This window comes from Artibeus jamaicensis, unplaced genomic scaffold (genome assembly GCF_021234435.1).
Source record: "Artibeus jamaicensis isolate MK-2021 breed Jamaican fruit bat unplaced genomic scaffold, CSHL_Jam_final contig_1127, whole genome shotgun sequence".
Taxonomy (NCBI): domain Eukaryota; kingdom Metazoa; phylum Chordata; class Mammalia; order Chiroptera; family Phyllostomidae; genus Artibeus; species Artibeus jamaicensis.
In genome coordinates this window covers 2,183,886-2,211,576 of record NW_026521219.1, presented here as the reverse complement: position 1 = coordinate 2,211,576, position 27,691 = coordinate 2,183,886, and the positions used below count along the sequence as shown (strand labels likewise).

At 38.0% G+C, this 27,691-nt stretch overlaps 1 protein-coding gene across 3 annotated transcripts; it reads right to left on the bottom strand.

The window, feature by feature from the left end:
• Positions 1–576: 576 nt before the first annotated feature.
• On the bottom strand, positions 577–27,691 carry MTO1 (mitochondrial tRNA translation optimization 1). 3 transcript variants are annotated; one of them, XR_008391364.1, is made up of 14 exons: positions 27,368–27,691; positions 23,954–24,153; positions 23,757–23,874; positions 21,290–21,579; positions 19,087–19,199; positions 18,799–18,989; positions 18,196–18,326; positions 17,398–17,602; positions 17,121–17,292; positions 11,373–11,491; positions 8,757–8,917; positions 5,449–6,644; positions 3,808–3,978; positions 577–733 (listed from the first exon to the last, which is right to left on the bottom strand). XR_008391364.1 is itself a non-coding variant. In XM_053664054.1 (12 exons), the coding sequence occupies exons 1-12, from the start codon at positions 27,582–27,584 to the stop codon at positions 6,483–6,485; spliced, it is 2,079 nt and encodes a 692-aa protein (XP_053520029.1). In that variant the 5' UTR covers positions 27,585–27,691; the 3' UTR covers positions 4,005–6,482. The 3 variants fall into 3 exon arrangements, 1 of the variants encoding a protein (XP_053520029.1); XR_008391363.1 differs by lacking the exon at positions 577–733 and having other exon boundaries at positions 3,323–3,978; XM_053664054.1 differs by lacking the exons at positions 577–733; positions 3,808–3,978 and having other exon boundaries at positions 4,005–6,644.

The following is a 27,691-nucleotide window of genomic DNA, read 5'->3' as shown; positions in this document are numbered from 1 at the left end:
ATGGGAACTGAAGGTTAAACCAGGAGATACAAATTTCTAAATTACTTAGAAGGGACAAAGAAACTTTTAATCTAGTGGAGCACCTCTGGTTCTTATGAGGAAAAAACCCACTGAAAGAGGCAAAAGTGTGTAAAGTTACAATACTTGAGGCCCATGCTCAACAGTAACTTGCAATGACACTTTAATCATATCACTTAACCAAACTACAGCCTAGGAAGATATAAATAGGATTTGTTTTTAAGTGCTTTTTTAAAATCCTTACTTTGAGGAATACGCTGATGTAAAAGAATCCTCATGTATTGGAGTTTTCCCATCAGGCAATAGTTCTATTCAAACATTTGAATAGATTTGTTTTTTTTAAACATTTTTTACTAGGATTCACAGTAAGAAATACATTTTCTATTGCAACACAGCATAAATACACACTATTTTATTGCATCTAGGACACTTGCAATTGGAAGACACAAATGCCACCAATTATAACCATAAGATACTAGGACACGGTTATAGGGCATATCCCAATTTAGAGATGAAAATATATGGAATTATATGGATCTTAAAATTGGTGAAATAAGATGCATATATAAATTACTGAAACAAGTTTCAGAGACTAGTACTTACGCTTTGGTATATACTTGTCCAGGCAGGCATTCAAGTGGCCCAAAGCTTACATTTAAAAAAAATCTGGTCTGCTCATTGGGATGTGGAGTGGCTTTTCATTAGACTTCAATTTCTGTAATAGAATGCAAGTTCAGTTTTCTGCACATACAGGTTATTGATTTTCTAGGTTCCTGAGCCAGCAAACGCTGTAAAATTAATTGCAATTTAGCTTCTGCCAAAAGCAGCTGAGACCATGGATATTGAGGAAAGCTAGTGGTTCTCACAGTTGGCTGGGCATTGGAATAGCCTATGGAGCTTGTTAAACACAGATGCCAAGACCTTTCTGGGCCAACTGAATCAGAATTGTTTGCAATGATGCTTTGCCATTTACTTTAATAAGTGCTGTTGGGAATTCTGATGTCCAATCAGGTTTAAGAATTATTGCTCAAGGGCTTGCCAATCATACATTCCTTTAGTTTTATTTTTAGTATCAGTAACAGCTTATTGATAGATGTCATATGAGAAAATTCCCCTTTTGAAAGTGTGCCATTCAATGGCGTTTGGTACATACACAGAAAAGTGAAACCATCACCACAATGTAATTTCAGAACATTCTCATCACCTGAAAGAGAGATGCCTTTTTAATGACAAAGAAGCCACCGAGGACCCCCTTTACAATTCACTGGGTCAGTTTCACACCAGCCTCAGGCCTCGACCAAACTCTGGGAGGACTGCAAGGACAAGACTGGGTTAAAGGAAGATTTAGCTCCTGGGCTTCAGGAAGGAGCAGGCAAAATCACGGCTCTTTTGGCAAGGCAGAGGCCAGTGGACAGACATTACTACTGGGAAGACAACTAGCAGTGTTCATCATAAGAAGTTACTCAGTATCTCCAAATCTTGTCTGCCTTGTCTCTAGAAGGGGCATAGTTTGTTCAATCATGAGGTTAAGTGCAATAATGCACGTAAAGCAATTTCTTCTTATCTGGTACACAGCAAACAGTAGTAGCTACTTTCATCTTTTATAAAATCACTATTTTCCCTAAGGGATTGTGTGATAAATTGCTTTTAGATTTTAGTAATAGAAAAGTTTTTTCCTGGTCTGCTTGATGAGACAGAACTGTATCACACCCAGGAAGCTCTCAGCTAGAACTTTGACTTTATTTTATGTATTTATTCATTCATTCATTCATTCATTCATTCATTCATTCATTTATTTATCATCTTGTGAAGTGAAAGGTCACCAGTTCGATTCCCAGTCAAGGCCCATGCCTGGGTTATGGGTTCAGTCCCCGGTGGAGCTCATACTAGAAGCAACTGATCAACGTTTCTCTCTCACACTGATGTTTCCCTACCTCTCTTTCTGCCTCTTTTCCCCACTCTCTAATATATGTATAATAATATATTAAATAAATATTTATAATATTTATTTAAGAATACATAAATATTTATTTTTCGAGAGAGTGGGGAAAGGAGAGAGGAAGAGAAACATTGGCTGTAGCACCCTGACCAACATGCCCCAGCCAGGAATCGAACTGGCAACCCTTCCATTTGTGGGATGATGTCCAAACAACTGGACCACACCAGTCAGGGCAGCTCTTAGTTAGAATTGGATATTTAAGTGTAATCTGTCTTTTACTCAGCAGATCTTTAATTTTGAATTGTTCTGTTTTCTTTAAAATGTGTCAACTACATTTTGAGAAATAAGAGGTGGATAAATTATCAATAAATAAGCCAAATGGGTTTTCGAGCCCTGTGATATATATAAATTCATTCACTGGGCTTTAAAAAACTTGTGGTAAAATACACACAACATAAAACGTACCAGCTGAACCATTTTTAAACAAAGAACTGCATCCAGCACACACACATTGCTGTGCCGCCATCAGCACCGTCCTCCTCCAGAGCACCTACCACCTGGCAAAACCAAACTCTGCACCCGCTGAGTAGTGAAGCCCCAGTCCTCCTCCCCCAACTCCTGGCAAGCACTCTTTCTGCACTAGATACCGCAGGTACCTCCTGTAAATGAAATCGCCCAATATTTGTCCTTTTGTGCCTTATTTCACTTAGCAAAATGCCCCCCAAGCTCATCCCTGTTGCAATGTGTGTCAGATTTCCCCTCCTTTTAAAGACTGAAAAATACTCCATTTATCTATTTTCTTAATCCATGCATCTGTTGTTGGACAGATTTGCATGGATTAGTTTGCTCCCCACCTTTTGGCTATTGTGAACGATGCTACTATGAATATGTCCCTGTTCAAGGGTCTTCAAGAGCCTGATTTCAATCCTTTTGAGTCTATACCTAGGAGTGGAACTGTTGGATCATGCAGGAATTCTGATTTTTGAGGGAACTGTCATACTGTTTTGTATAGGAAATGTACCACTTTACATCTCCACCAGTAGTACACAATGGTTCCAATTTTTCCACAGCTTCGCCAACACTCGTTATTTGCTGTTTGATAATGACCATCCTTGTAGGTGTGAGATGGCATCTCACTGTGGTTTTGATTGACACTTTCCTAATGACTAGCAATGATTGAGCATCTTTTCATGTGTTATTGGCCATTTATATAACTTCTTTGGAGAAATAGCTATTCACTCCTTTGCCCACTTTTTAAATTGTTTTTTGTTTTTGTTTTTTCGGTTGAGTTGTAGGAGTCTTTTATATATTCTAAATAGTATGTACTTGTCAGGTATATGATTTGCAAATATTTTCTTCCATTCCATGAATTGTCTTTTTACTCTGTTGCGTCATTCATCTGGCTTTTAAGTTTGGAAATACTAAAAATCTGCTTAAGTAAAATAAAATTAAATATATAAATATCACAAAACTAAGCTTCACTATGATATTAGGAGCTTTGGAAAGCGGGGACAGTGTGTGAAGATAGGGAGGAAATGAAGCTGTGGAGTCTGAAGACAGAAGAGCTATGGAGAAAAAGGGAAGATACAAAAGCATGTAGTTCTTAGCATCTGTGTCATACTTTTATTGTTTATTCAGCTGTTTTAGTTTTACCATCTCTTGCATTTAGGAATATTCATTCTCTGAAAAAGCATGTCCTAAGTGTCCACAACCATGGCGTTGCCTACACTCGAGAAGCTTTTATCTCATTACGCAGTTAGGGTAAGAGAGGTATTAAAAATTAAGGTGGAATGAAGTTAAGTGCAACTTTAGAAGTGCTGTGAGGAGGGAGCCTACAGGGAGAGGTTCACCTTCACTGCGAGCCTTCCAGCACAAGCAGCTCTGCTGGCCCGAAGGAGCCTCTGCAGTTGTTTTTGGTGGCTTTCCTGGTATTTACCACCACTTCTCTTAGATGGGGCATTCTTCTCAAAGTTTGTATTTCTGAAATGCAAAACTCGTGGCCATTCCAATGTAGACTGAAACTAAAAAATGACAAAATATTTTAAAATGATCAGTACTAAAATCCAAACCCTTGGCTATAAGGAAACTTTCTAATCCAAGGCCGTGATGGTTTAATTTAGCATAGGTCCGTATCTTCATTCTCCCTCCCTCCCCCAAGTAACTTCACAAATGCTGTTTCCTAGCCATTTCCTCTTTTTATTTTGGTGTTTCTGTTGAAATGAACTTTAGACCTAGCTTTTATAACTACTAGGCCTGTGGTGTGATTTCCTGAGGAAATCACAAGCATGGCCACTTTAGCTGGAGGCTGAGTACTGTCCCTGTTGGGGACTTTCTATGAAGTGACAGGCCTGAGGTTACATTCTTAGCTTTTTCCTAGGGCACCCAGTCTGTACCACTCTGGGTAGCAGCACCAGAAGGTGGACTGAAGGTGGACTGCGTCAACATACTCTTTCAAGTCAGGTAATTTTGTGTAAGTTAATGTATTATTTTAAATTGTAGATTTAAAGAGGTTTTATATCCTAAAGTAAGTGTCAGAACATATAACAATGTTTTTCATTGAACATTTTTCTTTTTTTGAAAAGATTTTATTTTTATTTTGAGAGCGAGTGGAAGGGAGAAAGACAGGGAAAGAAACATCAGTGTGTGGTTGCCTCTCACATGCCTGCTACTGGAGACCTGGCCTGCAACCCAGGCATGTGCCCTGAGTGGGAATCGAACCAGCAACCCTTTGGTTCACAGGCTGGCACTCAATGTACTGAGCCACACCAGCCAGGGCTTGTTGAACATTTTTCAGTGAGTTACTACTGTAATGCAATTGCATTACAAATCATAAATTTCATTATATGTGTAGTGTCACTAGCCCCAAACTGCAGCTGTCAAGAACCTGTCAAAGCATTTAGGAACTTTCTATTTCCTCAAAATAAATTTTTGTTATATTCCATTCAATATGCACTCCATTCACTGCTGTTACTCTTGTATTTAATCAGAAAAACACGTTCAAACACAGTGGTTTCCTTTCTAGTGCTAACCAATTACCATATAACTCCTTTAAAAAAAATACAATGCAGGGTGGTGGGTAGAGCAGAGGAGAGTAATGGGAAGAAAATGGGGACAACTGTAATTGAATAATAAAAACATTACAGAAAAAAATACAATCATTACTGTAATCAATATCGTCTCTGCAGTAAGAATTCTGCCCAGATAACTAATTCTGCCATAACTAAAAGTTACCACTTTTTGAAATTAGTAATATCAAGTGTCAAAAGGAATTCATCACTGCTAAATAATCCAGCATTACAAGTACTTATTTGCCATCGAACTTGACTGCTTTATGCAAAGACTTAAGTCAGATTAAACAAATCCATGAAAAAAGCACTATCCAAGTGGCCATATACAATTATAGCAAGATATCTGGCTCCCTTAACTCATAATCAGGCTTAACACCTAGAGGTATAGTCAGAGTGACTTTCGGGTTCTCAGAACGCGGTTACCTGCTTTGGCCTGAAGCTCACATGAAAGCATCTCTAGGCTGGTGGATCTGGTGGGCATTTCCGGGGTGGAGCAGGGCCTTCTGGCCCACTGGGCTGTGTTCATCCTGTAGTCTCTCCAGAAAGGCCGAGCTGCGTAAGGAGCCAAAGGGCTCAGCTGGTCATCCCACCCTAACCCTGTATCTACACATCAAGTCCTGGAGAAGAAGAGGAACGCCAGCACTGCTCTGATTTCTCTGTCAGTTCTGACTTGAAAACACAAAAACACTAGTCACCAATTATTATAGATTTGTCTTCAATGTTAAAAAATCATGGCCATGACAGTTTAATAAAAAATACTGTATAAAATAACTGCCTTTACTTTATTCTTTCTTTACTTTATTCTGCATTAACCAGGTTACCAAGAAATTTTCCACATTGTGGATGATAGGAAACCATGATACCTAGTCCTTCTATTCTATACAAATTAATGAAAATCAAAGACAATTACTGGTAAGGATTTCTTATAGAAGTACATAAATTTTAGAAGTCAGCTTTCACCCTCCATATTCCAATATTAGAAATTAGCTGAATGACCCTGCATAATTTTGTATAGCTTCAAATTTTTAGTCCTAAAATTTTGAGGGCTCTGAAATCCCCTCCTGACCTAGCATAAACAAGCAGAAGACTGCTAACTTTCAAAACAAACTGAAAGGTAAGACTTTTAATTTGGTGTATTTAATGGACAAAGTCTTTATGAAGGAGCCAATTGCAAGCATTTTTCTCAGCTTTATTTTAGGTCCACTATATCTCTCTTTAATGAACTTTGCACAAACTTACATTAATAGCTTCATTGTATTAGAGCACCTAGGACAAAGAGTATAAATTAAGAGTTTATTTTTTCAGATATACAAAAAGCACAATGATAATCTGTCTTCTTCATAACTTAATGGCAAAGCTGTAATAACCAATAAGGTTATTTTAACAGGTGCTATATAGAAATATTTATCGCCTATCTATACACTTATATAAACTAAAGGTTTTCCTTGAATAGAAAGCTATAACTGTTGCTCTTTGAGTTTCTCTGTATCACATAAGCATTGGCCAGTTTTAGGCATCTCAGTCATGGCTGCTGGTCTCTGCTGATTGGTCCTCACAAATCTGAGCAGATTGATGACAGCGGCAGGTGTCACTCCAGGGATGCGGCTAGCGGCCCCAATCTAGAACGAAAGCCCCCCAAAACATAAAATGAGCTGTGTCAGCATTTTCCTCCCAGTAACAATCTGCACATTATCATTTATAAATTTTCTTAAAAACCGCTATCTTATATGTGTTTTTGAAATAACTCTACAAAGAAAATGTGATTGTTATTAACATCTTCATTTAAAAAAATAGGAAAACTGGGGCTTAGAGAAATTACAGTGACTTGTCCAAGATCACATAACTAACAGATGTTAGAGTCTACTTTTTCTTTTTATTAAAATGATGTGCCCTGGCTTGTGTGACTCAGTGGATTAAGTGTGGAACTGAAAACCAAAGAGTTGCTGGTTCGATTCCCAGTCAGGGCACATGTCTGGGTTGCAGGTCAGGTACTCAGTGGGGCCCATGTGAGAGTCAACCACACATTGATGTTTCTCTCCTTCTCTTTCTCCTTCCCTTCCCCTCTCTCTAAAAAAAATAAGTAAATAAAATCTTTAAAAAAAAAACAAAACAGCCCTGATCTGTGTGGCTCCCTTGCTTGGGTATGGTCCTGCAAAGTGAAAGGTTGCCTGTTTGATTCCCAGTCAGGACACATGCCTGGACTGCAGGTTCAGTGCCCCGTTGGGGTATATATGAGAAGCAACTGATCCATGTTTCTCTCCCTCTTTCTCTCTCCTTTCTCCTCCTTCTAAACATAAATAAATAAACTCTAAAAAAAAAAAAGAAACCCTAACATAATCTCCCCAGTAGTGTGTTGGGCAGCACCATATAATTACATATTTGTGTTGTATTTTTATAGTGAAATATATGAATATTAACTCTAAGTGGCATAAGGACTAAATAGCCACATACCAGTTCAGGTCAGTTTCACCACAAATGAATCTGCAGCAGATATTCATGAGAGTTTTTTGTATTTTACAACTGTGGGTGAGGGGTCAGTGAGGGGTCACTGGATGACCAGTGTCGTCCCACTGAATTTTCTGTGGCGATGGAAATTTTCTGTAACATTTACACTGTTGAACATGGTAACCATAAGCCACATGTGACTACTCAGCTCCTGAAATGGGGCTAGAATGACTGAAGAGTTTAATTTTAAATTTTATTTAATTTTAATTAATGTAAATGGTCTACTTGGTTATTGGCCATGACCCTGGGCTGTGCAGCCTATGACAACCCATGAAAATGTAACCCAAGATGAACAGGACACATGAGGTCTTGAAGTTTAAGGTTTGTTTGCCTGATCTCCATGATGCCTACTCCTCAGAACAACAGATTATATGATGAAATCACCCCTCCCTTTAAAAATCATTAAAAGAAATTTTTACAAACCATATTTTTGTTAAATACTCATTTGATTTATGAACTACTACTAAAAACAAAAACACTGTTCATTAAACAATGAGGGACCATCAATTTTTAAGGTACAAATAAGTTTCAGAGATGTTAAAATGTACATCTTAGATTCAATACATACAGCCTATCAGTCTTTAGCTATTTTATTAGTTCACACTACACACTGCTTATGGATTTGTGTTCACACATGTACACATGTGTACACATACACACACTTAGGCTAAAGCATGGAGGGGACTGTTTGGTTCTCCTCCTTCTCCTAGGAGTTCCCAAGGCCATACTATCAAACTCTAGACAGGGATCCAAATAGTGATTTGAAAACCACCAAATTGCCTGGGCTGGTGTGGCTCAGTGGATTGAACATGGGCTGCAAACCAGAGGGTCGCCAGTTTGATTCCCACTCAGGGCACATACCTGGGTTGCCGGCCAGGTCCCCCATGGGGAACATTCGAGAGGCAACCATACACTGATGTTTCTCTCCCTCTCTTTCTCCTTCCTTTCCCCTCTCTCTAAAAATAAATAAATCTTTAAAAAAAAAAACCCACCAAATTGTAAACACCAAATTCTTGACTTGTGGTTATTTGCTTACACTAAGCTTTTTCATCTTTCATAAAAATATACTGACATCTGTTATAGAAAGAGATTCTCAAAATAAGAGGTTAAGTTTGCTATGATGGAACAACACGTTAATTATATGGCCATAGTAACTGCAGATTTAAAAAATTAAAGCACTGGCTCTTAGTTTATAACCTGCTCCTCCCCGCTGCCTGTTTCCTTACCGTCTGCGGGCGACTGAAATGCAGCTTCTCCCGAACTTCAGCGGACAAAGACACACCCCTGAGAGTCAGATAATCTAGGTCTGCTGGCAGCTGGAGAGCTTCATCTCGCTGGATGTTCTGTATTTCTTGCTGCTGATGGAACAATACTGATTCATAGGTGGCTGGTGAACAAAATTCATTGTGATACTCAGAATATATCAACAACTTACATTTTATAGCTTCTTACAATTTACAAAAAGCTTTTGCATACATTATTATCTCCTTCAACACTAATCTCAACACCATGACATAGGTAAGGTACGGGTTCTCTCTGGCAGATGAGGAAACTGAAGCTAAAAGAGAGGGCCTGTCTTACATACTAACTGCAGCATGCTGCCTGGTAGTTCACTGCCTGTCCTTTCCATTTCAAAGATTTGGAAAATTAACAGTAAAAGAAAATGCATTCCTTTTCAGTGTGCATTTTGGTGGAACATCCCATAATAGGCTGTGCGTTTGAATTTTAAGTTCTAAAGATCAGATGTTTCTTCAAGAAAAAGGTTTTCTGAATTATGAACATATAAGCTATAATTTTTAAAAGTTTAAAGCTTCTTAGATAATAATACATAATTCAAGTAATTTAAGATTTTATTCAGAAGTAAAGTTAAAAAGATAATTCAGCCATTATTTTATAATTAAAGCATTCTGTTCTTAGAAAAATTAACTCAAAACCTACTTTAAAACCTGAATTGAGGAGATTGTTCTGTCCTGCTCAAGAAAGCAAGTCTTCCCTGAAGGTTGTGGTAGCACCTGCCTCTGCCACTTGAATGGCAGCCAGGAAATCTCAGCTCTGAACCTGGCTCTACCAGTGAATAATCCTCTGACTACAGGCATGTCATTATCCTTCTGGGCCTGAGTTTCTTTATCTAGAAACTTTAAGGGCTCACCATCATAGCTTCTGAAGATCGTTATGGCAACAAAGGGTAGTTGTGACGTGCACAGGCCTTAAGGTCAGACAAGCTCGGTTCCAATCCCAGCTCTGCCACCCACCAGTCGTGTGTTCTTAGGCAAGTTACCACTTATCTGTACTGATACTAACACCTACCTTTCACAGGACGGTTATAAGTATGAAATGAAATAACGCATGGAAAGCGCTTAATACAACATTGTGATGCAACAATTTAGCACAAATTGTAATTGTAATACAAATTTATGAACCATGAATAGACTCAGCAGGGGATCATGGAATAGAAATGAGGAAATAAAATATATATGTGTGTGTGTGTTAGAAGTATATTTATGTAATCTTTCAAGTATGTATAGAGCAATACATGAGAGATAATACAAAGAATCTGAAACTGATTTCTGCCCTCTAGAAACCTATTGTCCAGTAGAGGGTCTGCGAAGTGATTTGGAAACTACTGGTATGCGCTACATTTTAACCTAGTGTGGCTTCTTTTAAACCATGGATATAAATCAACATCTTTATTTACAAACACGTTAAAGATAATTATTCTGGATTATTCTAACCTGAACTGGTGATTTATTGGATAAATTAAATTATAAACCAAGTTTAAAACATGGAATTTAGTCACCTTTCCCAGATGCTAAGATCCTACATGTTCAATAGAGTAATTTCTATTTCATAGAGAAATCATGATACTGAAATAAAAGGTCAACATTACTTCTTATGCATTAGTGTCCTACTAGTGTCTGGGCATTGGAAGGAGTGATTCTAGAGTCTAGGTGGGTTTCCGTTCGTTGCTCAACTTTCGTTAACTTGCACAGTGTGATGGCAGGCACCATTTGGGGCACCTGTAAATGCGGCTAAAGCACAGTAAGGCGACAGATCTCTCTGGAACCAACAGAAAATGCCAGTGCTAGAAGGAATGTAGCGTTCTTACCACCTCCACCAGGCCCCAAGGAACTTAATGTCCTTTCCTGTTTAAACAGCACATCATCATCCAACTTTTCCTCCTGTTCTACCCACCTCATTCTGTTCCCTGACTTTTGCTCCACATAATATTCCACTCTAGGAAAAAACATCCTCTATCAAAATACAGAAAATGATATTATTCTCAATATTTTCATGTTTTAAATTTTTTATAATGAAAAACTTTTAGAAAATGCAGTAAAACTACAAAAGTCATCTGTGGCTCTGGTGGACAACACACTGACCCGGAGTGTGGGAGACTGTACCACGTGCTGCAAAGTACAGCATAGACCCTGCATTTCTCTCCTGATGCAAAATAAGTAGCTGTTAGCGGTAGAGTATTCCATACATTGTGAAATCCAAACAGTATTGTTTTTCCCATTATTAGAACACTATATAGGGAAACTGTAAAAGGAAGTTAAAAAAATTAATGTTTTTTTTAAAGGAGCGCTTTACAGTAGCAGTTCCTAAACTTGACATGTGCACACTAAACACCTGGGGATCTTGTTAAAATGCAGATGCTCACTCAGTCCATTTGGGGTGGAGCCTGGGAACCCACTTAGCGCAGAGTGTAAGCCTATGCTGGTCCTGTGGTCATGATGGCTCCTCTCAAAACAGAGCTCTTAATGGAGCTGCTGTCCATTCATAATTTGTACAAATGGTAAAGAGAGTATATAGGCATCTTAAATCAAAAATGCATTTTCTACCTTCTATTTTCAGTCTTTCAGCCAGCTCTCTACAGTCAGTGTACTTCCTCAAGGGCTCTGGAACAGCCTTGGCCAGTAACTCCATGTCAACTTCCTCATATTTCAGAACATCTAGAGCTCTGCAAATACACAAACTTTTCATTAACATAGGGGTCCATATCACATAAGACACATTAAAAACAGAATTCCTTGGAAATAATAATCTCAGAATAAATAATAGCTATTTTTTTCCAAGTACAGTGAACAAATGCAGCAGCATCTGCAACACAGGAGAACCTCAGTGAGATGAGTGTGATTCTCCCCAACTCCCTTCCTTTTTCATGAGAAATGAATTGCTGGTAAAGGTTGTCCTTTCTTGTAAGTACAGAATATCCTCTGATATCAAGGGTTTCATTGAATTCCCTAAGAATTTACACCTAAGCCATAGCTTAGGATGCTCTATTAATGAGTCATCCTTGTGCGTGCTGCGAACCAGCCGAAGGAGTTATCCTGCTTGCTCCAAGACTACAAAATATTCTGCACTTTCCCTGTTTGTTTGCTTCTCACAAGCCTCACTGATTTCTACAGTTCCCCTACATTTACTGCCTGAATTCATTTCATTTTTATTTACTTTGATCTTTTAGTAGATTGCCTTTCTGAGAAATTCTCTCCACCCAAAACCAATTAAACCAATTACTATCAAGTCAACAGAAAGTCAGATCTGCCCGTCCAGGGGTCCCGAGTCTTTCCAGGCCTCCTACCAACCTTCTTTCTAGCCCATTCTGTTATCACAGTCGTGCATTCCCACCCTTCACAGATGTTTGATTCATCTTTTCCTCAGAAAGCCGGCTCCAAGAAAGGCCAGAAATTCTCTCCCGACAAGGAACCTGACTAACTACAGAGGCCTCATCAAATAATCTATATCGAAATCATACACTGAAATAGAGAACAAGGGGACAGTGACCAGAGGGGAGAGGGAAGGGAATTTAAGGGGGAAAAAGGGGAGGGATTTGGAGGAACAAATATGAAGGACACAGGGATGAGAACTAAGGGGGTGGAAATGGGAGGGAGGTGGGGAGCACGGGGCAGGGGGGGGCTGGGATGGGAAAAATAGACAAAAAACTGTATTTGAAAAACAAGTAAATAAAATTATTTTTTAAAAAAAGAAAAATAGAGAAACACACACACACACACACACACACACACACACACAGAAAGAAATCATAGGACCCTAAGCTCCAAAAGGGTAACGGTGGTCATTACCCTTTTGGAGCTTAGGGTAGAACACAGAGGAACACACCTCCTAATGACTAATTAAGAAAAGAGTTACCTTGGAATCTAGCGGATGGAGACCTTGAAGAAAAGCCCTTGACCATCTGATTTATTTTAAAAAAGAAAAAAATAGCAAATCATTTGTTTACAAGGCTTGGAGCTGCTCTAGGCCCAAACTTCAAGACATGCTTTGAATCAAGCGTAAGCCTCAGAGTACATAGGTCTGGCACAGAAAGGACAAGTTCTCGTACTTCACTAGAAGACAAGAGAATTTCTGAGCTAAGTAACCTACCAGTGGGTTTCTGTATGATCCTGACAGGAAATGAGTGTGCACACGCACCTGTCTAGCTCTCTGGTTAAAATGGCTAAAAGTCTGGTTAAAGTCTGGTTCATCTTGTCAGTGCTTAGCACAGAGCCTGGCATATACAGAGTAAAATCAAAGTATTTTACTAATGTTCTATTCTTTTAGTTTTATATAGTGAATGCCAACTGTAATCAAAATATTAAAAATTTTAATAGGAAAAAATAAATTATATTCTGCTGAAATCAAATATGAGGACTGGGACCCTGCTTACCTCCTCGTAAAGGGAAACCCTGAATTAAAAAGAAAAGCATTTGGCTAAATTACTTTAAAAAAGAAAATCACCTTAACAACATAGCTATCATGGGGTAAGTTTGGTAAAAATACAAAACTGAAAGCCTTCTTTTAGATATTTTTAGTTTTTTCTGAGAATGGGTCTTGTACATCCTTGGTTAGGTTTATTCCTAGGTATTTTATTCTTTTTTAAGCAACTGTGAATGGGATTGTTTTCTTAATTTCCCTTTCTGTTAGTTTGTTATTGACATATAAAATACAACTGATTTCCGGATATTAATTTTGTAACTACTTTGTTGAATTCATTTGTCAGTTCTAGTAATTTCTTGGTGGAATCTTTGGGGTTCTCTATGTACAGTATCATGTCATCTGCAAATAAAGATAATTTTACTTCTTCCTTTCCAATTTGGGTGCTTTTTATTTCTACTTCTTGTCTGATTGCTGTGGCCAGGACTTCCAGTGCTATGTTGAACAAGAAAGGTGAAAGTGGACATCCCTGTCTTGTTCCTGATCTGAAGGGGAACAGTTGTAGTTGTTGTCCGTTGAGTATTGGCAGTGCATCTGTCATATGTGGACTTTCTCGTGTTTAGGTATGTTCCCTCTATTCCCACTTTGCTGAGAGTTTTTATCATAAATGGATGCCTCCTTTTTCTGAATGTACTGATATGAATACGTGGTTTTTATTCTTCATTTTGTGCATGTGGTGAATCACATTGATTTGTGAATGTTATACTAATCCTGCATTCCTGGAATAAATCCCAGTAGATCATGGTATATGATTTTTTTGATGCACTTTATATTTGGTTTGTTGTATTTTGTCGAGGATTTTAGTGTCTGTTCATTGGGGATATCGGCCTGTAATTTTCTTTTTTTTGTAATGTGTTTTATCTGGTTTTGGAATTAGGGTAATGCTGACCTCAGAAAATGAGCTTGGGAGCTTCCCCCTCTCTTTAATTTTTTGAAATAGTTTGAGAAGTGTTAGTTCTTCTTGGAATGTTTGATAAAATTCACCTAAGTCATCCAGTCCAGGGCTTTTGTTGGTTGGGAGTTTCTTGATTACTGTTTCAATTTCACTAGGATTAATGTCTATTCAGATTCTCTGATTCTTCTTGATTTAGTTTGGAAGGTTGCATGTTTCTAGAAATTGATCCATTTCATTCAGGTTGTCTAATCTGTTGGCATATAGTTATTCATATTTTCGTACAATCCTTTCTATTTCTTTGGTGTTGTTTATTTCTCCTCCCTTATTTCTGATTTTATTTATTTGGGTCCACTATCTCTTTTTCTTAATGAGTCTGGTTAAAAGTTGTCAATCTTGTTCAGCTTTTCAAGGAACCAGCTCTTGGATTCTTTGACCTTTTTTTGCATCATTTTTTAGGCTCTAATTTGATTATTTCTGCTTTGATCTTTATTATTTCCTTTCCTCTCACTTTGGGCTTTGTTTGTTGTTCTTTTTCAAGTTCCTTTAAGTGTAAAGTCAGATTATTCATTGGAGTATTTCCTTATTTTATGAGATAAGCCTGTAATACTATGAATTTCCCTGTTAGGATTGTTTTCCCAGTATCCTACAGATTTAGATTGTTGGGTCTTCATTTTCACGTTTCAAAGTATCTTCTGATTTCTTCCTTGCTCTAGCTGTCGATCCACTCATTGTTTAATTACATGTTATTTAGCTTCCATGTCTGTGCTTTCCAGTGTTCTTGTGATTCAGTGTTTCTTGTTTCACAACTTTGTGGTGAGAGAAGACACTTGATGAGATTGCAACCTTCTTAAAATTATTGAGACTGGTTTTGTATCCAAATGTGTGGTTGATCCTAGAAAATGTTCCATGAGCACTTGAAAAGCGTATTTTGCAGGTTTGGCATGAAATACTCTGAAGGTATCAATTAAATCCATTTGATTTAGTGTGTCATTTAAGCCTACTGTCTTGTTGATTTTTTGTCTGGATGATCTATCCACTGAAGTCAAAGGGGTGTTAAATCCCCAACTATGACTGTATTCCTGATCTCTCCCTTTATGTCCATCGAGATTTGCTTTACATACTTATGTGCTCCTATGTTGGGTGTGTAAATGTTTACTAGGGTTATATCCTCTTGTTGGATTGTTCCCTTATCACTATGTAGTATTCTTTGTCTCTTACTATAGCCTTGGTTTTAAAGTCTATTTTAAATAAGTATTGCTACTTCAGCTTTTTTCCACTTACATTTGCATGAAATTTTTTCTATCACTTTACTTTTAGTCTGTGTGTATCTTTCAATCTGAGCTGGGTCTCTCAGGGGAAGCATATATGTGGCTCTTGTTCTCGGCTACCCTCTGTCTTTGGTTGGAGCATTTAGCTATTTACATTTAAGGTGATTATTGATAGATAGGCATGTAGTCCCCTTTTATTGTTAGACTATTTTCCTCTGGAGTTTTTTTTTCCCTCTTCTTCTTCTTAAAGGAAGCCCTTTAACATGTGTTGCTATACTGGTTTGGTGTTAACAAACTCCTTTAGCTTTTTCTTGTCTGAGAAGCTCCTTATTTCTCATTTGATTTTAAATGACGGCCTTGCTGGTTAAAGTAGCTTTGGTCGTAGGCTTTTACATATTTTTAAATGATCAATTAGCATTTTAAACTGAGTTGAAAACAATCACTTCCCCTGCTTTCACCATGACCCCCCTCCTCTCTCTCTCTCTCTCTCTATATATATATATATATATATAGTCACATTTAATGCAAATTCTAATTATGTAAGTTTGAAATAGTGCAATATTTGATCAAAACAAAACATAATGTTGTAAATTCTTCATGCAAAGTTTGAAATAATGTGAACCCTCCTAAATTTAGGTGAAAAATGGAATGAATTACAATAATAAACTGTTTACACCACTAGCATGTAGAGATGAAAGATGAACAAGGACAGGTTTTGCCAGGCTGTTAATGAAGGAGACAGCCCTTGGAAAGATTAGAGACAATAAATATGAATAAGCAGCATTAAAATGAATATACCTTTGAGTCCACAAAAATCCCTCACAAGGAAAATAAAGGTTAGAAAAAGAAAAAAATATATATATTGGAAACAGGGCTGCAAGATCAATGCCCCACAGGTACTTTTAAGCTACAATAATCATTTATTTACACCTCCTGAGAACCACCCCCTTTCCTTACTGGCTTACTTTTTTTCATTGGGAAAAATCAGTGTTAAATAGGCAAACTTTTTATTCGAGGTCCTTAGGAACATCCTTTAAGAGTCCCTATAACCAGAGTGATAAAAACAAGGATGACCCTCTCCTAACATGTAACAAGGGACATGTCAATTATACCCGAAAAATTTACAACACTCTCCATAATCAAAGAAGTTTCCTTGCTGTACAGCTCACACACAAGGTACAACCACCCAGGCTGCTCCACGCCTGTAAAAGAAAGCAAGCAGGCAGCTATATTTCTTGGTTTGCACCCTCTAAATCTTAGCAAAGCCAGAAGAACTCAATGGAAGCCACAAAAATTGTATAGAGAGTAAAAAATAATAATTTAGAATCATAAATATTTTTCATACTGAATAAAAAAATAAGTTTCATCTAAAGGAATTTGAAAAGAAGCCAAAAGCAAGCTTCATTTAAAATGAGTAGATAAGGATTCTATAAGAATTGTGTCTCTTGCCCTGGCGGGTGTAGCTCAGTGGATTGAGTGCGGGCCTGCGAACCAAACAACCACGGTTCCATTCCCTGTCAGGGTACATGCTTGGGTTGCAGGCCAGTTCCCAGCAAGGGACATACAAGAGGCAACCATACATTGATATTTCTCTCCTTCCCTTGCCCTCTAAAAATAAATAAATAAAATCTTTTTAAAAAAAAGAATTGTGTCTCTGAGATGACCTCATTTTTCTATAAAAAGGGAGAAAGATTTATATTAAAAATGCATACCTGAGAGGCACACTTTTATCCGTACTTATAGACGCCTCTGGAATTAACTTTTTCCATTTAGAACTTGAAAACTCAATGGATTTCAGCATGGAAATGCATTCTTGTATAGAAGACTTCATCCAAGAAGCCCTTTCATATCTTTGTGGGGACACACAACCAGCTTCATCATACCCTGAAAGCGTGCAGGAGGGAGCATGATGAGAGAGGTTTGAGAGAATGTAGTGAGAGGGGTTGGAAAGAGGAGTAAACCTGGTTGGCGGATTCAGTGAAGAGTCACCTCGGAACGTGAGGCGGCTGTCGGCATTGTCAGGGCGCAGTGACAGACGAAACTCCGCGCGGCTGGTAAACATCCGGTACGGTTCATTGGTGCCCAGTGTGGTGAGGTCGTCAATCAAGACTCCTATGTAGCCTTCCGTTCGGCTAATGACAAAAGGAGGCTTGCGTCTGACCCGAAGACTTGCATTGATTCCAGCTATCACACCCTACAAGAGGACTGAAATGTTTAAAAGGCCATTATGAACTGAACGAAGAGCTATCCTATTCAGAACACTGTGTGGAAGAAACTGCAAGAGGCAGTAAGAAAGCAGGCACTGCCCAGAAGGGATAGAAAAGACTCAGAAAATCTGAACCTTACTGAGAAACACGAATAATTACACACACACACACACACACACACACACACACACACACACAATATGGGTAATGTACCACTTTACGATGCTATGATTCATTATTTTCAAAATACATTCCTGAAAGGCCTAGATGGGATACCATTTTTTACATAAAAACCCACTTACAAAACTTTTCTAGCTTATTCCCACTGACAAGTAAAACAATATAACTTCCCACTTAAAAGGAATATGTGATCATTTTCAATAATTACTTTAAAAGAGTAATAAAGCCACAAGTGTTTTTTAAATCCTATCGCATACAGTAGCCATCTCCATATACCCTGAAACAGAAGCTCCTATTAATTATGAGTTGTACCTAAGATCTACATAATTATCATACAGGCATTAGAAGGAGGAACACCAGTTATAGTCCCTTTCCGTTTAATGTCTGAACAAACTCTTACTTGAGCTGCAGCTTCCTCATAACCAGTAGTGCCATTTATCTGTCCAGCGAAGAAGAGCCGTTGCACCAAGTGAGTCTCAAGAGAAGGAGTGATCTGACGGGGGTCTAAGTAATCATACTGAACGCCATAGCCTGACCAAAGAATGAGTGATACGTAGTAAGTAAAAACAGGGCTGGATTTGCTTTGAGGTAAAGATGCAAAGATTATCATTCAATGCCCTTCAAAGATGAAGACTATTTTATTTTTATTTGTTTAAAGACTTTATTTATTTATTTTCAGAGACAGGAGAATGGGAGGGAGGAGAGGGAGAGAAACATTGAATTGCAAGAGAAACACCAACTGCTTGCCCATTACATGCCCCCAAACAGGGACTTGGCCCGCAACCCAGGCATGTGCCCTGACAGGCAACCCTTGGGTTTGCAGGAGGATGCCCAATTCACTGAGCCACACCAGTCTGAGCAAAAATGAAGACTATTTTAAATGCACAGATGTTGGGCTCTGTCTCATGAGGCTATAAGCAACCATGACTGTAGCTAGTATCTCCTCACTGTCTGCTAAGGCAATATTGAACTCAGGCTAAAGGGCAGGGGTAATTCTCTATACCTGGCTGGATCATTTTAGCTTTCTCCAAGCCTCTGATGCATGTGATCATTTTCTCTTGTAATTCAGCTGGTAGTGTCACAGATAACCCTTGGGGGTAAATGAGGTCAGAATCTATTCCTTCAGGTTCCAACCAAACCTGATGTACACGGTTTGGAAAACGCAAAACCTTTGATTCAATGGAGGGACAGTATCTAGAAGGCATGGAAATAAAAAAAAAAATCAATGAAACAAACAAAAGAGGTTGGCACCATTCCTTGAAGTTACTGAGCAGTGATATTTTGTCCTTACCGAGGTCCTCTCGTAGTTTCTTTAACATGACTATTTAGGTGAAGGTTCTCAAGGACAATCTCGTCCACTCTAGGGTTGGTGTGAGTCAAGTAACATGGCAGCTGGTCTTCTGGCTAAAACACATGACTCAGTTATAACACTTTTGCCTCTCTACTAGCTTGCCTCTTATTCAAGTAAATTGCATGCAAAATATGAACTTACTTTCATAGCAATTAAATCTATGCATAATGCCAAGTACTACTTATGAAACATTCTTGCCAAAAAGAACCCAAAAGATGAACCTAAATTTTTTTAAATTTATTTACATTTTAATTTTTTTAAATAATTTTATTATTTTTCAAGTACAGTTTTTGTCTATTTCTCCCATCCCAGCCCCCCCAGCCCAGTGCTCCCCACCTCCCTCCCATTTCCACCCCCCTTAGTTCTCGTCCCTGTGTCCTTCATATTTGTTCCTCCAAATCCCTCCCCTTTTCCCCCCTTAAATTCCCTTCCCTCTCCCCTCTGGTCACTGTCCCCTTGTTCTCTATTTCAGCCTCTGAACCTAAATTTTTAAGCAAGCCTCTAAATCTACCAGTTTACAGAAACACAGAGGCTGGAGAAACATGTTTAAGGCACCAGAGAGATGAAATTAGACAAATCTAGAATGTTGGACCTAGAGAACAAATGATTATTTCTTCCATATATAAATGTCAAAAAATAAAATAAAAGAGGGGGAACTATTACAAAGGTATAGCATCTAGCACAATGTATGAACCTAATTCGATACCCAGTTTAAAGAAAACAACTGTAAAGAAACATATAAAATAAATGTAAACATTTTAAATAAATAGTTTAAAACAACTGTAAAAAATACTAAAACACTAAGTAGTGGATGATGTTAAGAAATTATGTTTCATTGGGTGTGATAATGGTATTGTGGTTATTATTTACAAAGTTTTTATCTGTTAAAGACATATACCAAAGTATTTATATGTGAAATGGTGTGATGTCTTGGGCTGTTGCTTATACTCATGAAGAAGAAAGTGTTGAGCAAAGGTAACACCAGAATGCCAAAAAATGTTATTTGTCGAAGCTGGATGATGGGACACACAGAGATTCACTACACTATGTCTTCTACTTTCTGTAAACTTAAAAATTTTTAAATAAAAGTTTAAAAATGTACATACCAAGAAAATACCATCACAATCTACATTTTCCCAAAGCAAAAATATAAAAGTGACTTAAAAAAAAAACAATATTTGAAGCCACTCATTAGGATAACTAACACAAAAAACCAGAACCTTAAATTATTAGTCCTTAATTCTAAAAACACAATATATTTTTTAAATACTCAAAAGATAGGCAAAAGTAACCTGTATTCTTAAAAAAATTCAGTATCATGAAAGACAAAAACTGTTTCAGATTAAAAAGAAATGATAATTGAATGCCATATATGATCCTAGATGGGAAAAGAAAAGGTTGCTATCAAGGACAACATTGGGACAATCAGCGAAATGGGCCATGGACTTTATATTAGATAACACTATTGTATCCAAGTTAAATTCCTGAATTCATGACTGCACTGAGGTTATGTAAGAGGATGTTTTGTGCTTAGCTGAGATACAGACAGAAGTATTTAGGGGTAAAGGGTCATGATCTTTGCAACTTCCTCTCAAATGTTTCTGACAAAAAAGAAGAAAAAATGTTTATACTACTCCTTTATACTATATATAAAACTAGAGAGAGATAGAAATATGGTCAAATATTAATGATGGATGAACTTCAATGCTTTATAGGAGACTGTTTTAATTGTATTGCGATTTTCTGTAGGTCTGAGATTGTTTCCCCAAGTATAAATAGGCAAAGTTACTGAAGTAATGAAATTTAAGAGCATATGGTAAAATGACCCAATCAGCCAAATTAGCTAGTCCTTTTAAAGATCATTTATTTTTAACCCTAAGTTAACAGTAATGTAAAGTGAATTGTTACTTAGAAAGGAGGACTTGGGGGAGGGAGGGACAGAGGGAGGGAGGGAGAGAGGCAGGGAGGGAGGGGGGGAGGGGGGGAAGGAAGGAAGGAAGGAAGGAAGGAAGGAAGGAAGGAAGGAAGGAAGGGAGGAAGGAAGGAAGGAAGGAAATTAAGGAAAGAAGGGAGGCTTAGGCTATATCCTTCTGTATGTAGCCAATATTGAGCTGTAAAGACAGATTTTCACAAGTTAATTTACCTTAATCCACACAGTTTCATTAATAAAGCTAAATGGTTTGGGAGGGTTATCTGGTGTCTGCTTGTTTAGAATGCTGAAATTAATCGACTCTTTAGCAATCCGGGGTGGAGTCCCAGTCTTCAATCTTCCCACCACAAATCCCAACTTCTCTAGGGTCTGAGCCAAGCCTATGGAAGGCTGATCCCCTAAACGTCCCGCTGGATGTGTCTCCAATCCAATTACAATCATGCCTCTCAGAAATGTCCCAGTAGTCAGAATCACGCTGTCCGCATGTACTTTGCTTCCATCCACTAAAGAACAGAAAAGAGTAAAAATCCTGTTCTAATTAGAAATCCTGTTTCTAATCTTAATTATTACATGGATCAAACTAGAATGTAACTATTTTACACTACAACTACAGAAAAACTTTTTCTTTAGAAACTTGAGATAACTTTACACGAGTAAAAGGCCTATATTTTATCAATCTCTAGCATCCAAGAAAGCTGGGAGGGAGAACATAACGTGCTATCACCAACTCACATGTTCCTAAAACTATACCAGCACTGAAAATGATTACATCAGTCAATTTTGAAAATTAATTAACATTAGACTTCTGGTTAAATCTGATAGACCATCTCACATGATCCCTTCACCCTCTTCAAACTCCAAGAAAATAAAATAAAGGGGCAAAAAAGGTATAAAACCACAAGGACGATGAGTGGGTGAGAACTTGTTAAAAGATGAGACACTACAAAATATTTTTGGAAGACAGAAGTGTTTGAAAGGGTGATAACTGATGTAGGACAGGGGAGAAGATGGAAATCGAGAATCTGAAGAGCAGACACCAATGGACTAATGTTCGTTGGTGGACTATCTGTCCCACAAAGACCCAGAAACTGGGGGACGGAACATGAGAACTGAGGAATGGAGGAACGAAGTTGGGGCTGAGATTAGAAGAAATAGTTGAAATCTACACAAAAATTTGTATCTGCAGACAGCATTTCCTTAAGGAAAATTTAGGTGTATTCTGTGGGTCATGGGGAGTTGCTGTTTAATGGGCACAGAGTTTCAGTTTAGGTTTAGAAAGTTCTGGAAATGGACAGTGGTGAGAGTTGTACAGCATTGTAGACGTACTTAAACAGCATTGTAGATGGCACACAAGGGTACCCTTAAAATGGCGAAAGTGGCAAATTTTATTTTATGTACACTGCACTATAATAAAAAATTATATTATTGAGCATGTAAAATGTAGACAGGATAAAAATAGCATTTAAAGATATGAAATTAAGTAAGAAAAGCATAAACAAAGTTACAAAAGTCTACAGATAATATAATCATTAAATCTGAAGGGGACAGGAGACAGAGAAAAAAGAAAATGAATATAAAACTAATTTAGTAACTGTTCACTGACAGAAGAAAAAGAAGATTAAGCATACTATATAAAATCACAGTTATTAAGGTAATAACCACAACAAAAACACAAGTATTTAAAAAATAAACATAGCTCCCAAATAGCAAACACAGACTGTGGTTAAAATAAAAGTGCAGAACAGTGTGTACAATATGTTGCTATGTGAAACACACACACGTATGAAGACACATAGATGCACAGACAGAACGACTACACAAGGAACTCGGAATGCTCCTGAAGAGGAAAACTGCTTGGCTGGGGGACAAGATGAGAGAGTGAGACTACCTTGTGTCCCCTTTAAACTGTTTAGCATGTATATGTATTCCCCATTCAAAAAAATTAACAAATCTATAATACAAGTTAACTTTATAACAGGAAAATGAAGTCAAGATCTGTATTTTAAATGATGAGATTCTCCATCATAGCTCCTTTCACCATTTTGTTCCCAGATTGCCAGCTGGCATTCTGAGAACTAAGAGACACTGAAGTTTGGAAGCTCCCCAACAAAACAGTCCTGGGCGATCCCTAGTCACCATAGTAGAGAGTCAGCCAAGCAATCAAATTAACTGTGCGCTCACAAGCCTTCCAATTCCAGTATGTTAGTGCCTCAGTTTGAAAGTTCTAAAGAGACAACCAAAGTTCCCCAGACACTTGAAGAAAGGCATGTACATGAAAGCAACAAGCCCAAATAAAGAAAGAAAATAAAGAAATCTGGAGAAAATCATACATAGATCAAAAGGAAACTTCAAAAATCAATCATTAGCTCTAGCTGAGTAGCTCAGTTGGTTAAAGCATCATCAGAAAGAACTAGGAAAAATGAAAAGTAAAACAGAAAAACCAAGAGAAAAAGACACAGTCATGCAGGTGATGTGCTTCTACACATGTACAGATGAGCCCATAATTTAACTAAGCTTTCAGAGGCCAAAATGAAATGAGAATTATGATTTTTTTATACGATTTCCCTCATCAATGAAAACACATTTCCTAGAACAGGTCAAACTTCTCCATAGTCTGCTCTAAAATGAATTGCTTGCATGGAGACTGATGTCGTTATTATGGTGCAGGACTAGTACATACGCAAAACAACACCCCTGACCCGGCATTTCCCAGTGGGCTCAGGTTCTGGCTCTGCGAGAATAAGATCCTCTACAGCTCCCTCCTGAACAGTGAGCAGTGGTGTATTTAGGATTTCTTTCTGTGAAAAGAGAAAGCAAGTTGAAACAACAGATCAATCACCACAATCAATCTCTATGGTTTTTGTGCCCTATTCTTACCTGCATATTCTGTTTATAAAGTTTCCTATCAATCTGAGCTCTCAGACCCCAAACAGCTGGCCCCTTACGCCGGTTTAATACTTTGTAGTGTACTCCAGACTGGTCACAGATTCGGGAGCACAGGCCGTCCAAAGCATCCACTTCCCTCATTAAATGCCCCTTTCCAATGCCACCAAAGGAAGGATTACAAGACATCTGACCTAAAGAAAACGGACAAAATAAATATATCAGCACCTTGCAATAATGAGTATTTAATAGGGAAATGTCTGTACAAGTAACTAGAGTCATCTCATGTGACAAAAAAATTAAAAACTTGAAACACTAAAAATTTCAAAGTCCTAATGGGATGAAAGAGTTATTCTGGAAGACATTCTGGAAGACAAACTACTGCCTATAGTTTCCTCTCAATCTTTTCCTTGGTGCATATTTTCACTATTTCATTAGGTTTCCTTTTCCTTTAAAAAGTGTTTTTGAAATCCTTACCTCATGAAAGCTTTCCAAATGAAGCATACTTTTAAGAAGTCCCACGAGAGACAATCGATGCATCTCTTGCACATCGATGTTTCTCTCCCTCTCTCTTCCCCTTTATAAAAATAAATAAATAGTATCTTTAAAAAAAAGAAGTCCCTTGACACTGGTTCACTGTTATAATCAATTGTATCTTCCCTGTCATCTGCTTTCTTTTTTGCAGAAATAATTAAATGATTAAGCTTCCTCAAAGTAGAGACCATATTTCGTATCTTTTCTTTAAATTCCCCTAGTTTTATTTGGAGGTCTAAACTCATGTGGTTACCTCAAAGGTTTTGGGCAGGTAGGAAAGCTCTGTCAACAGCTGTGTGTCCACGGCAGCCACCATCAAGCCCTCCAAAAACTGTTATGGTTCCACAGGGAGGCTGAATAGTTCTGGGATTAGGAGCACGAGTTGGGAGTGAGGGAAGGATCTGGTTCAATTCCCAGATCTACCACTTACAACCTCTGTGATTTTGGCAAGTTATCTAATTTTTAGTACCTCTGTTTGTCTCCTCTAAAAACAGGGGTGATAGCTGTAGAGATTATTTCCCTTCTTCCTTTGGTACATAATCACAATTTTATTTAACACTCTTCTTTAAGAGGTTTTGTGTTTAGGTGTTGTGACCTAAACTCAGTTTAAGGGTAAATCTTTACTGATGGAAATACAGGAATCCTACTCCTACTTGCCAGTGTCTGGTTTAATGGCAGGAAATAAGTCATGAGGGGTTAAGCTGGTGGGTGGTGGGGTAGTCTCTGGGAAGGCTTTTGTTGTTGTTTTTCTCTCCTCTTTAAAGTGACAAGAGGGGAAATATCCCTTCTTCTGCTGAAAGGTGTCATATCTGGATGTAACACCTGGAACTACCACAGTCATTCTGCAATTGTGAGGATACCCAGAGTGAAGACATGTGAAGAGTGGCATAATGGCGATGTGGCAGGAATGGAATCTTTGGACATTGTGACAGTGCCGAGTTAACAAACCTCAGAGCTGATCTCCCTGCAGATGTCTGTTAGAAAAGAAACTCTCCTTTTTATTTAAACTAATTGAGTAAGAACCTGTTAGTTGTAAAATGAGATGGTGTATATAAAGCAATTAGCGCAGTGTCTGGGCTAGAGTAAGCAATAACTAACATTTACTAATAACTGTTTTAATTTACTTCCCAGGTCAGTGTAAAATATTCTTTGCTTCTGAGCTTTACTTTTTAAAAAAATCACATAATTTCTTTGTTTTTGTTTTAACCTTTATTTTAAATTGTAATTTTCCTTCACCAGCATATTTAAAAATTCTTACAATTATTTTCACAAATGTGTAAAATAACACTATTCACGCAAGAGCCTTACATGAGTATCTTAGAAAAGTGTTCCAAACGCTGTGTGTAGAATCAATAAGCATAATAGTGAATCAATAAGCATAAACTCAAACTATCTATTGAGTTTACATGACAGCAACCAATTTGCACTCCTGAGTTTCTAAGTCAACCTATTCTTTCATATATGTTAAACTGTTTTATTAAAGAAATACCAAAAATCAGTAGTGAGAATAATGTAATTCATTCCCAATTAGTGACTCAGGTCCAATCTTGTGTTTTTTATACCACTCAACACATTTCCCTCTCTCTCATATCTTATCAACTAAAAATATTTCAGACAAGTCTTTTTGATTAAAAAATACCACATACAATAACTTGATCACACCTACATCATCTGAATTATTCATTAATAAATAAGTAACGAAAGTATAAATATACAGAAATGTGGACTATCACCAAGTATGATTATCCTATTACTCTGTACCACTCTTAAGTAATCCTCTTCTTATCTTAGAGAAGGAAGGTATGTTTAGGTTAGAGGTGATAACCCACTGGTATGCCTGTGATGTTTTGCTCAGTACACATAAGGCTTTTTTAAAAAACAAACAAAACAATGAATGGGAGTGTATTTTCCAGTTCCCCACTGTTCCCACTACTCCAGGTTGTTTTATATCCATCTAGCTTCACATATTTAAATTATGTTTCTGGCTCCTAGACCATCCCTGTTATAGATAATGCTACTCCTGAAAATGACCTAGCTTTAAATTTTTTTAATTTATTGATTTTAGAGAGAGTGAGGGAGGGAGAGAGAGGGAAGAGATGAGGAAGACAGGGAGAGGGAGAAGAGGGACAGAGAGATGGATTTGTTGTTCTATTTATTTACTTGTATACATTCATTGGTTGATTCTTATATGTGCCGACCTGGGACTGAACCTGCAACTTTGGCGTATCAGGAAGATACTTTAACCAATGGAGCTACCCAGTCAGGAAATGACTCTGCTTTTAACTTCCATTACATATCAGTTAATTTTTCAAATATCTTTAAATCCCACTAATTTCAGACATTTTTTCAAACTTTTATCCCCAGAAATGAGTCTTCTCATACACAGAAGGAAAAACAAAACAAAAACCTAAAACCCCAGGAGCAAATTACTGAAATTCCACCACTTTATTATATCGCTAAACTAGACAACTTCCAGGTACTGTATTGAGTTATTGTACTATATTATAAACCTATTCATAAAATTTACATCTGTGAAAGTCAAGTGCAAAGAAATCCTCATCTTTTTAAATTGCTGAAAGCTTTTTCTCAAAGAAAATGTAATTATCAATGTTGAGCACTCTCCTTGGGGAATGAAAAACCATCCCCCAAGCAACCAGTTTTGTCAACAGAAGCATAATCCGTGCTCCACAGAAAATTCCTGCCAGGGGCCCGCCTGATTCTGAGAGACACAAATCAGCTAAAACCAGACACCAGGATTCTCACTATCCTTAGGAGAGGGAGTAGGGTGCCCACATCAAGCATGGGAGAGAGAGAAGGGGATTATATTTGCAGCTTGCGTCCTACGCAAAGCTCCACTCCACCCAAGCTCCTCACCGATCGTGTCCACGCGGTGCGTGAGTAGCAGAGTCCGGGAGCCGCACCGAGCTGCAGCGGCGGCAGCCTCGGTCCCGGCGTGTCCTCCGCCGATGACGACCACGTCGAAGTGGGGGGTCGAGGGCGCAGCGCTGTCACCGCTGAACCGGGTCAACGGAAACTGTCGTTTAGTGAAAGAAGCCGCAATCCGGCGACCACAACCTCGGAGCGGGAACATAGTTGGAGAAAGGCAGAATCTGTCTGACTTTAAACCTGACACAAGCGACGCGCAAAATTTTAGGACATGTAGGTATAGCTTCAGGAAGCAGCCATCTTGCTCTGACG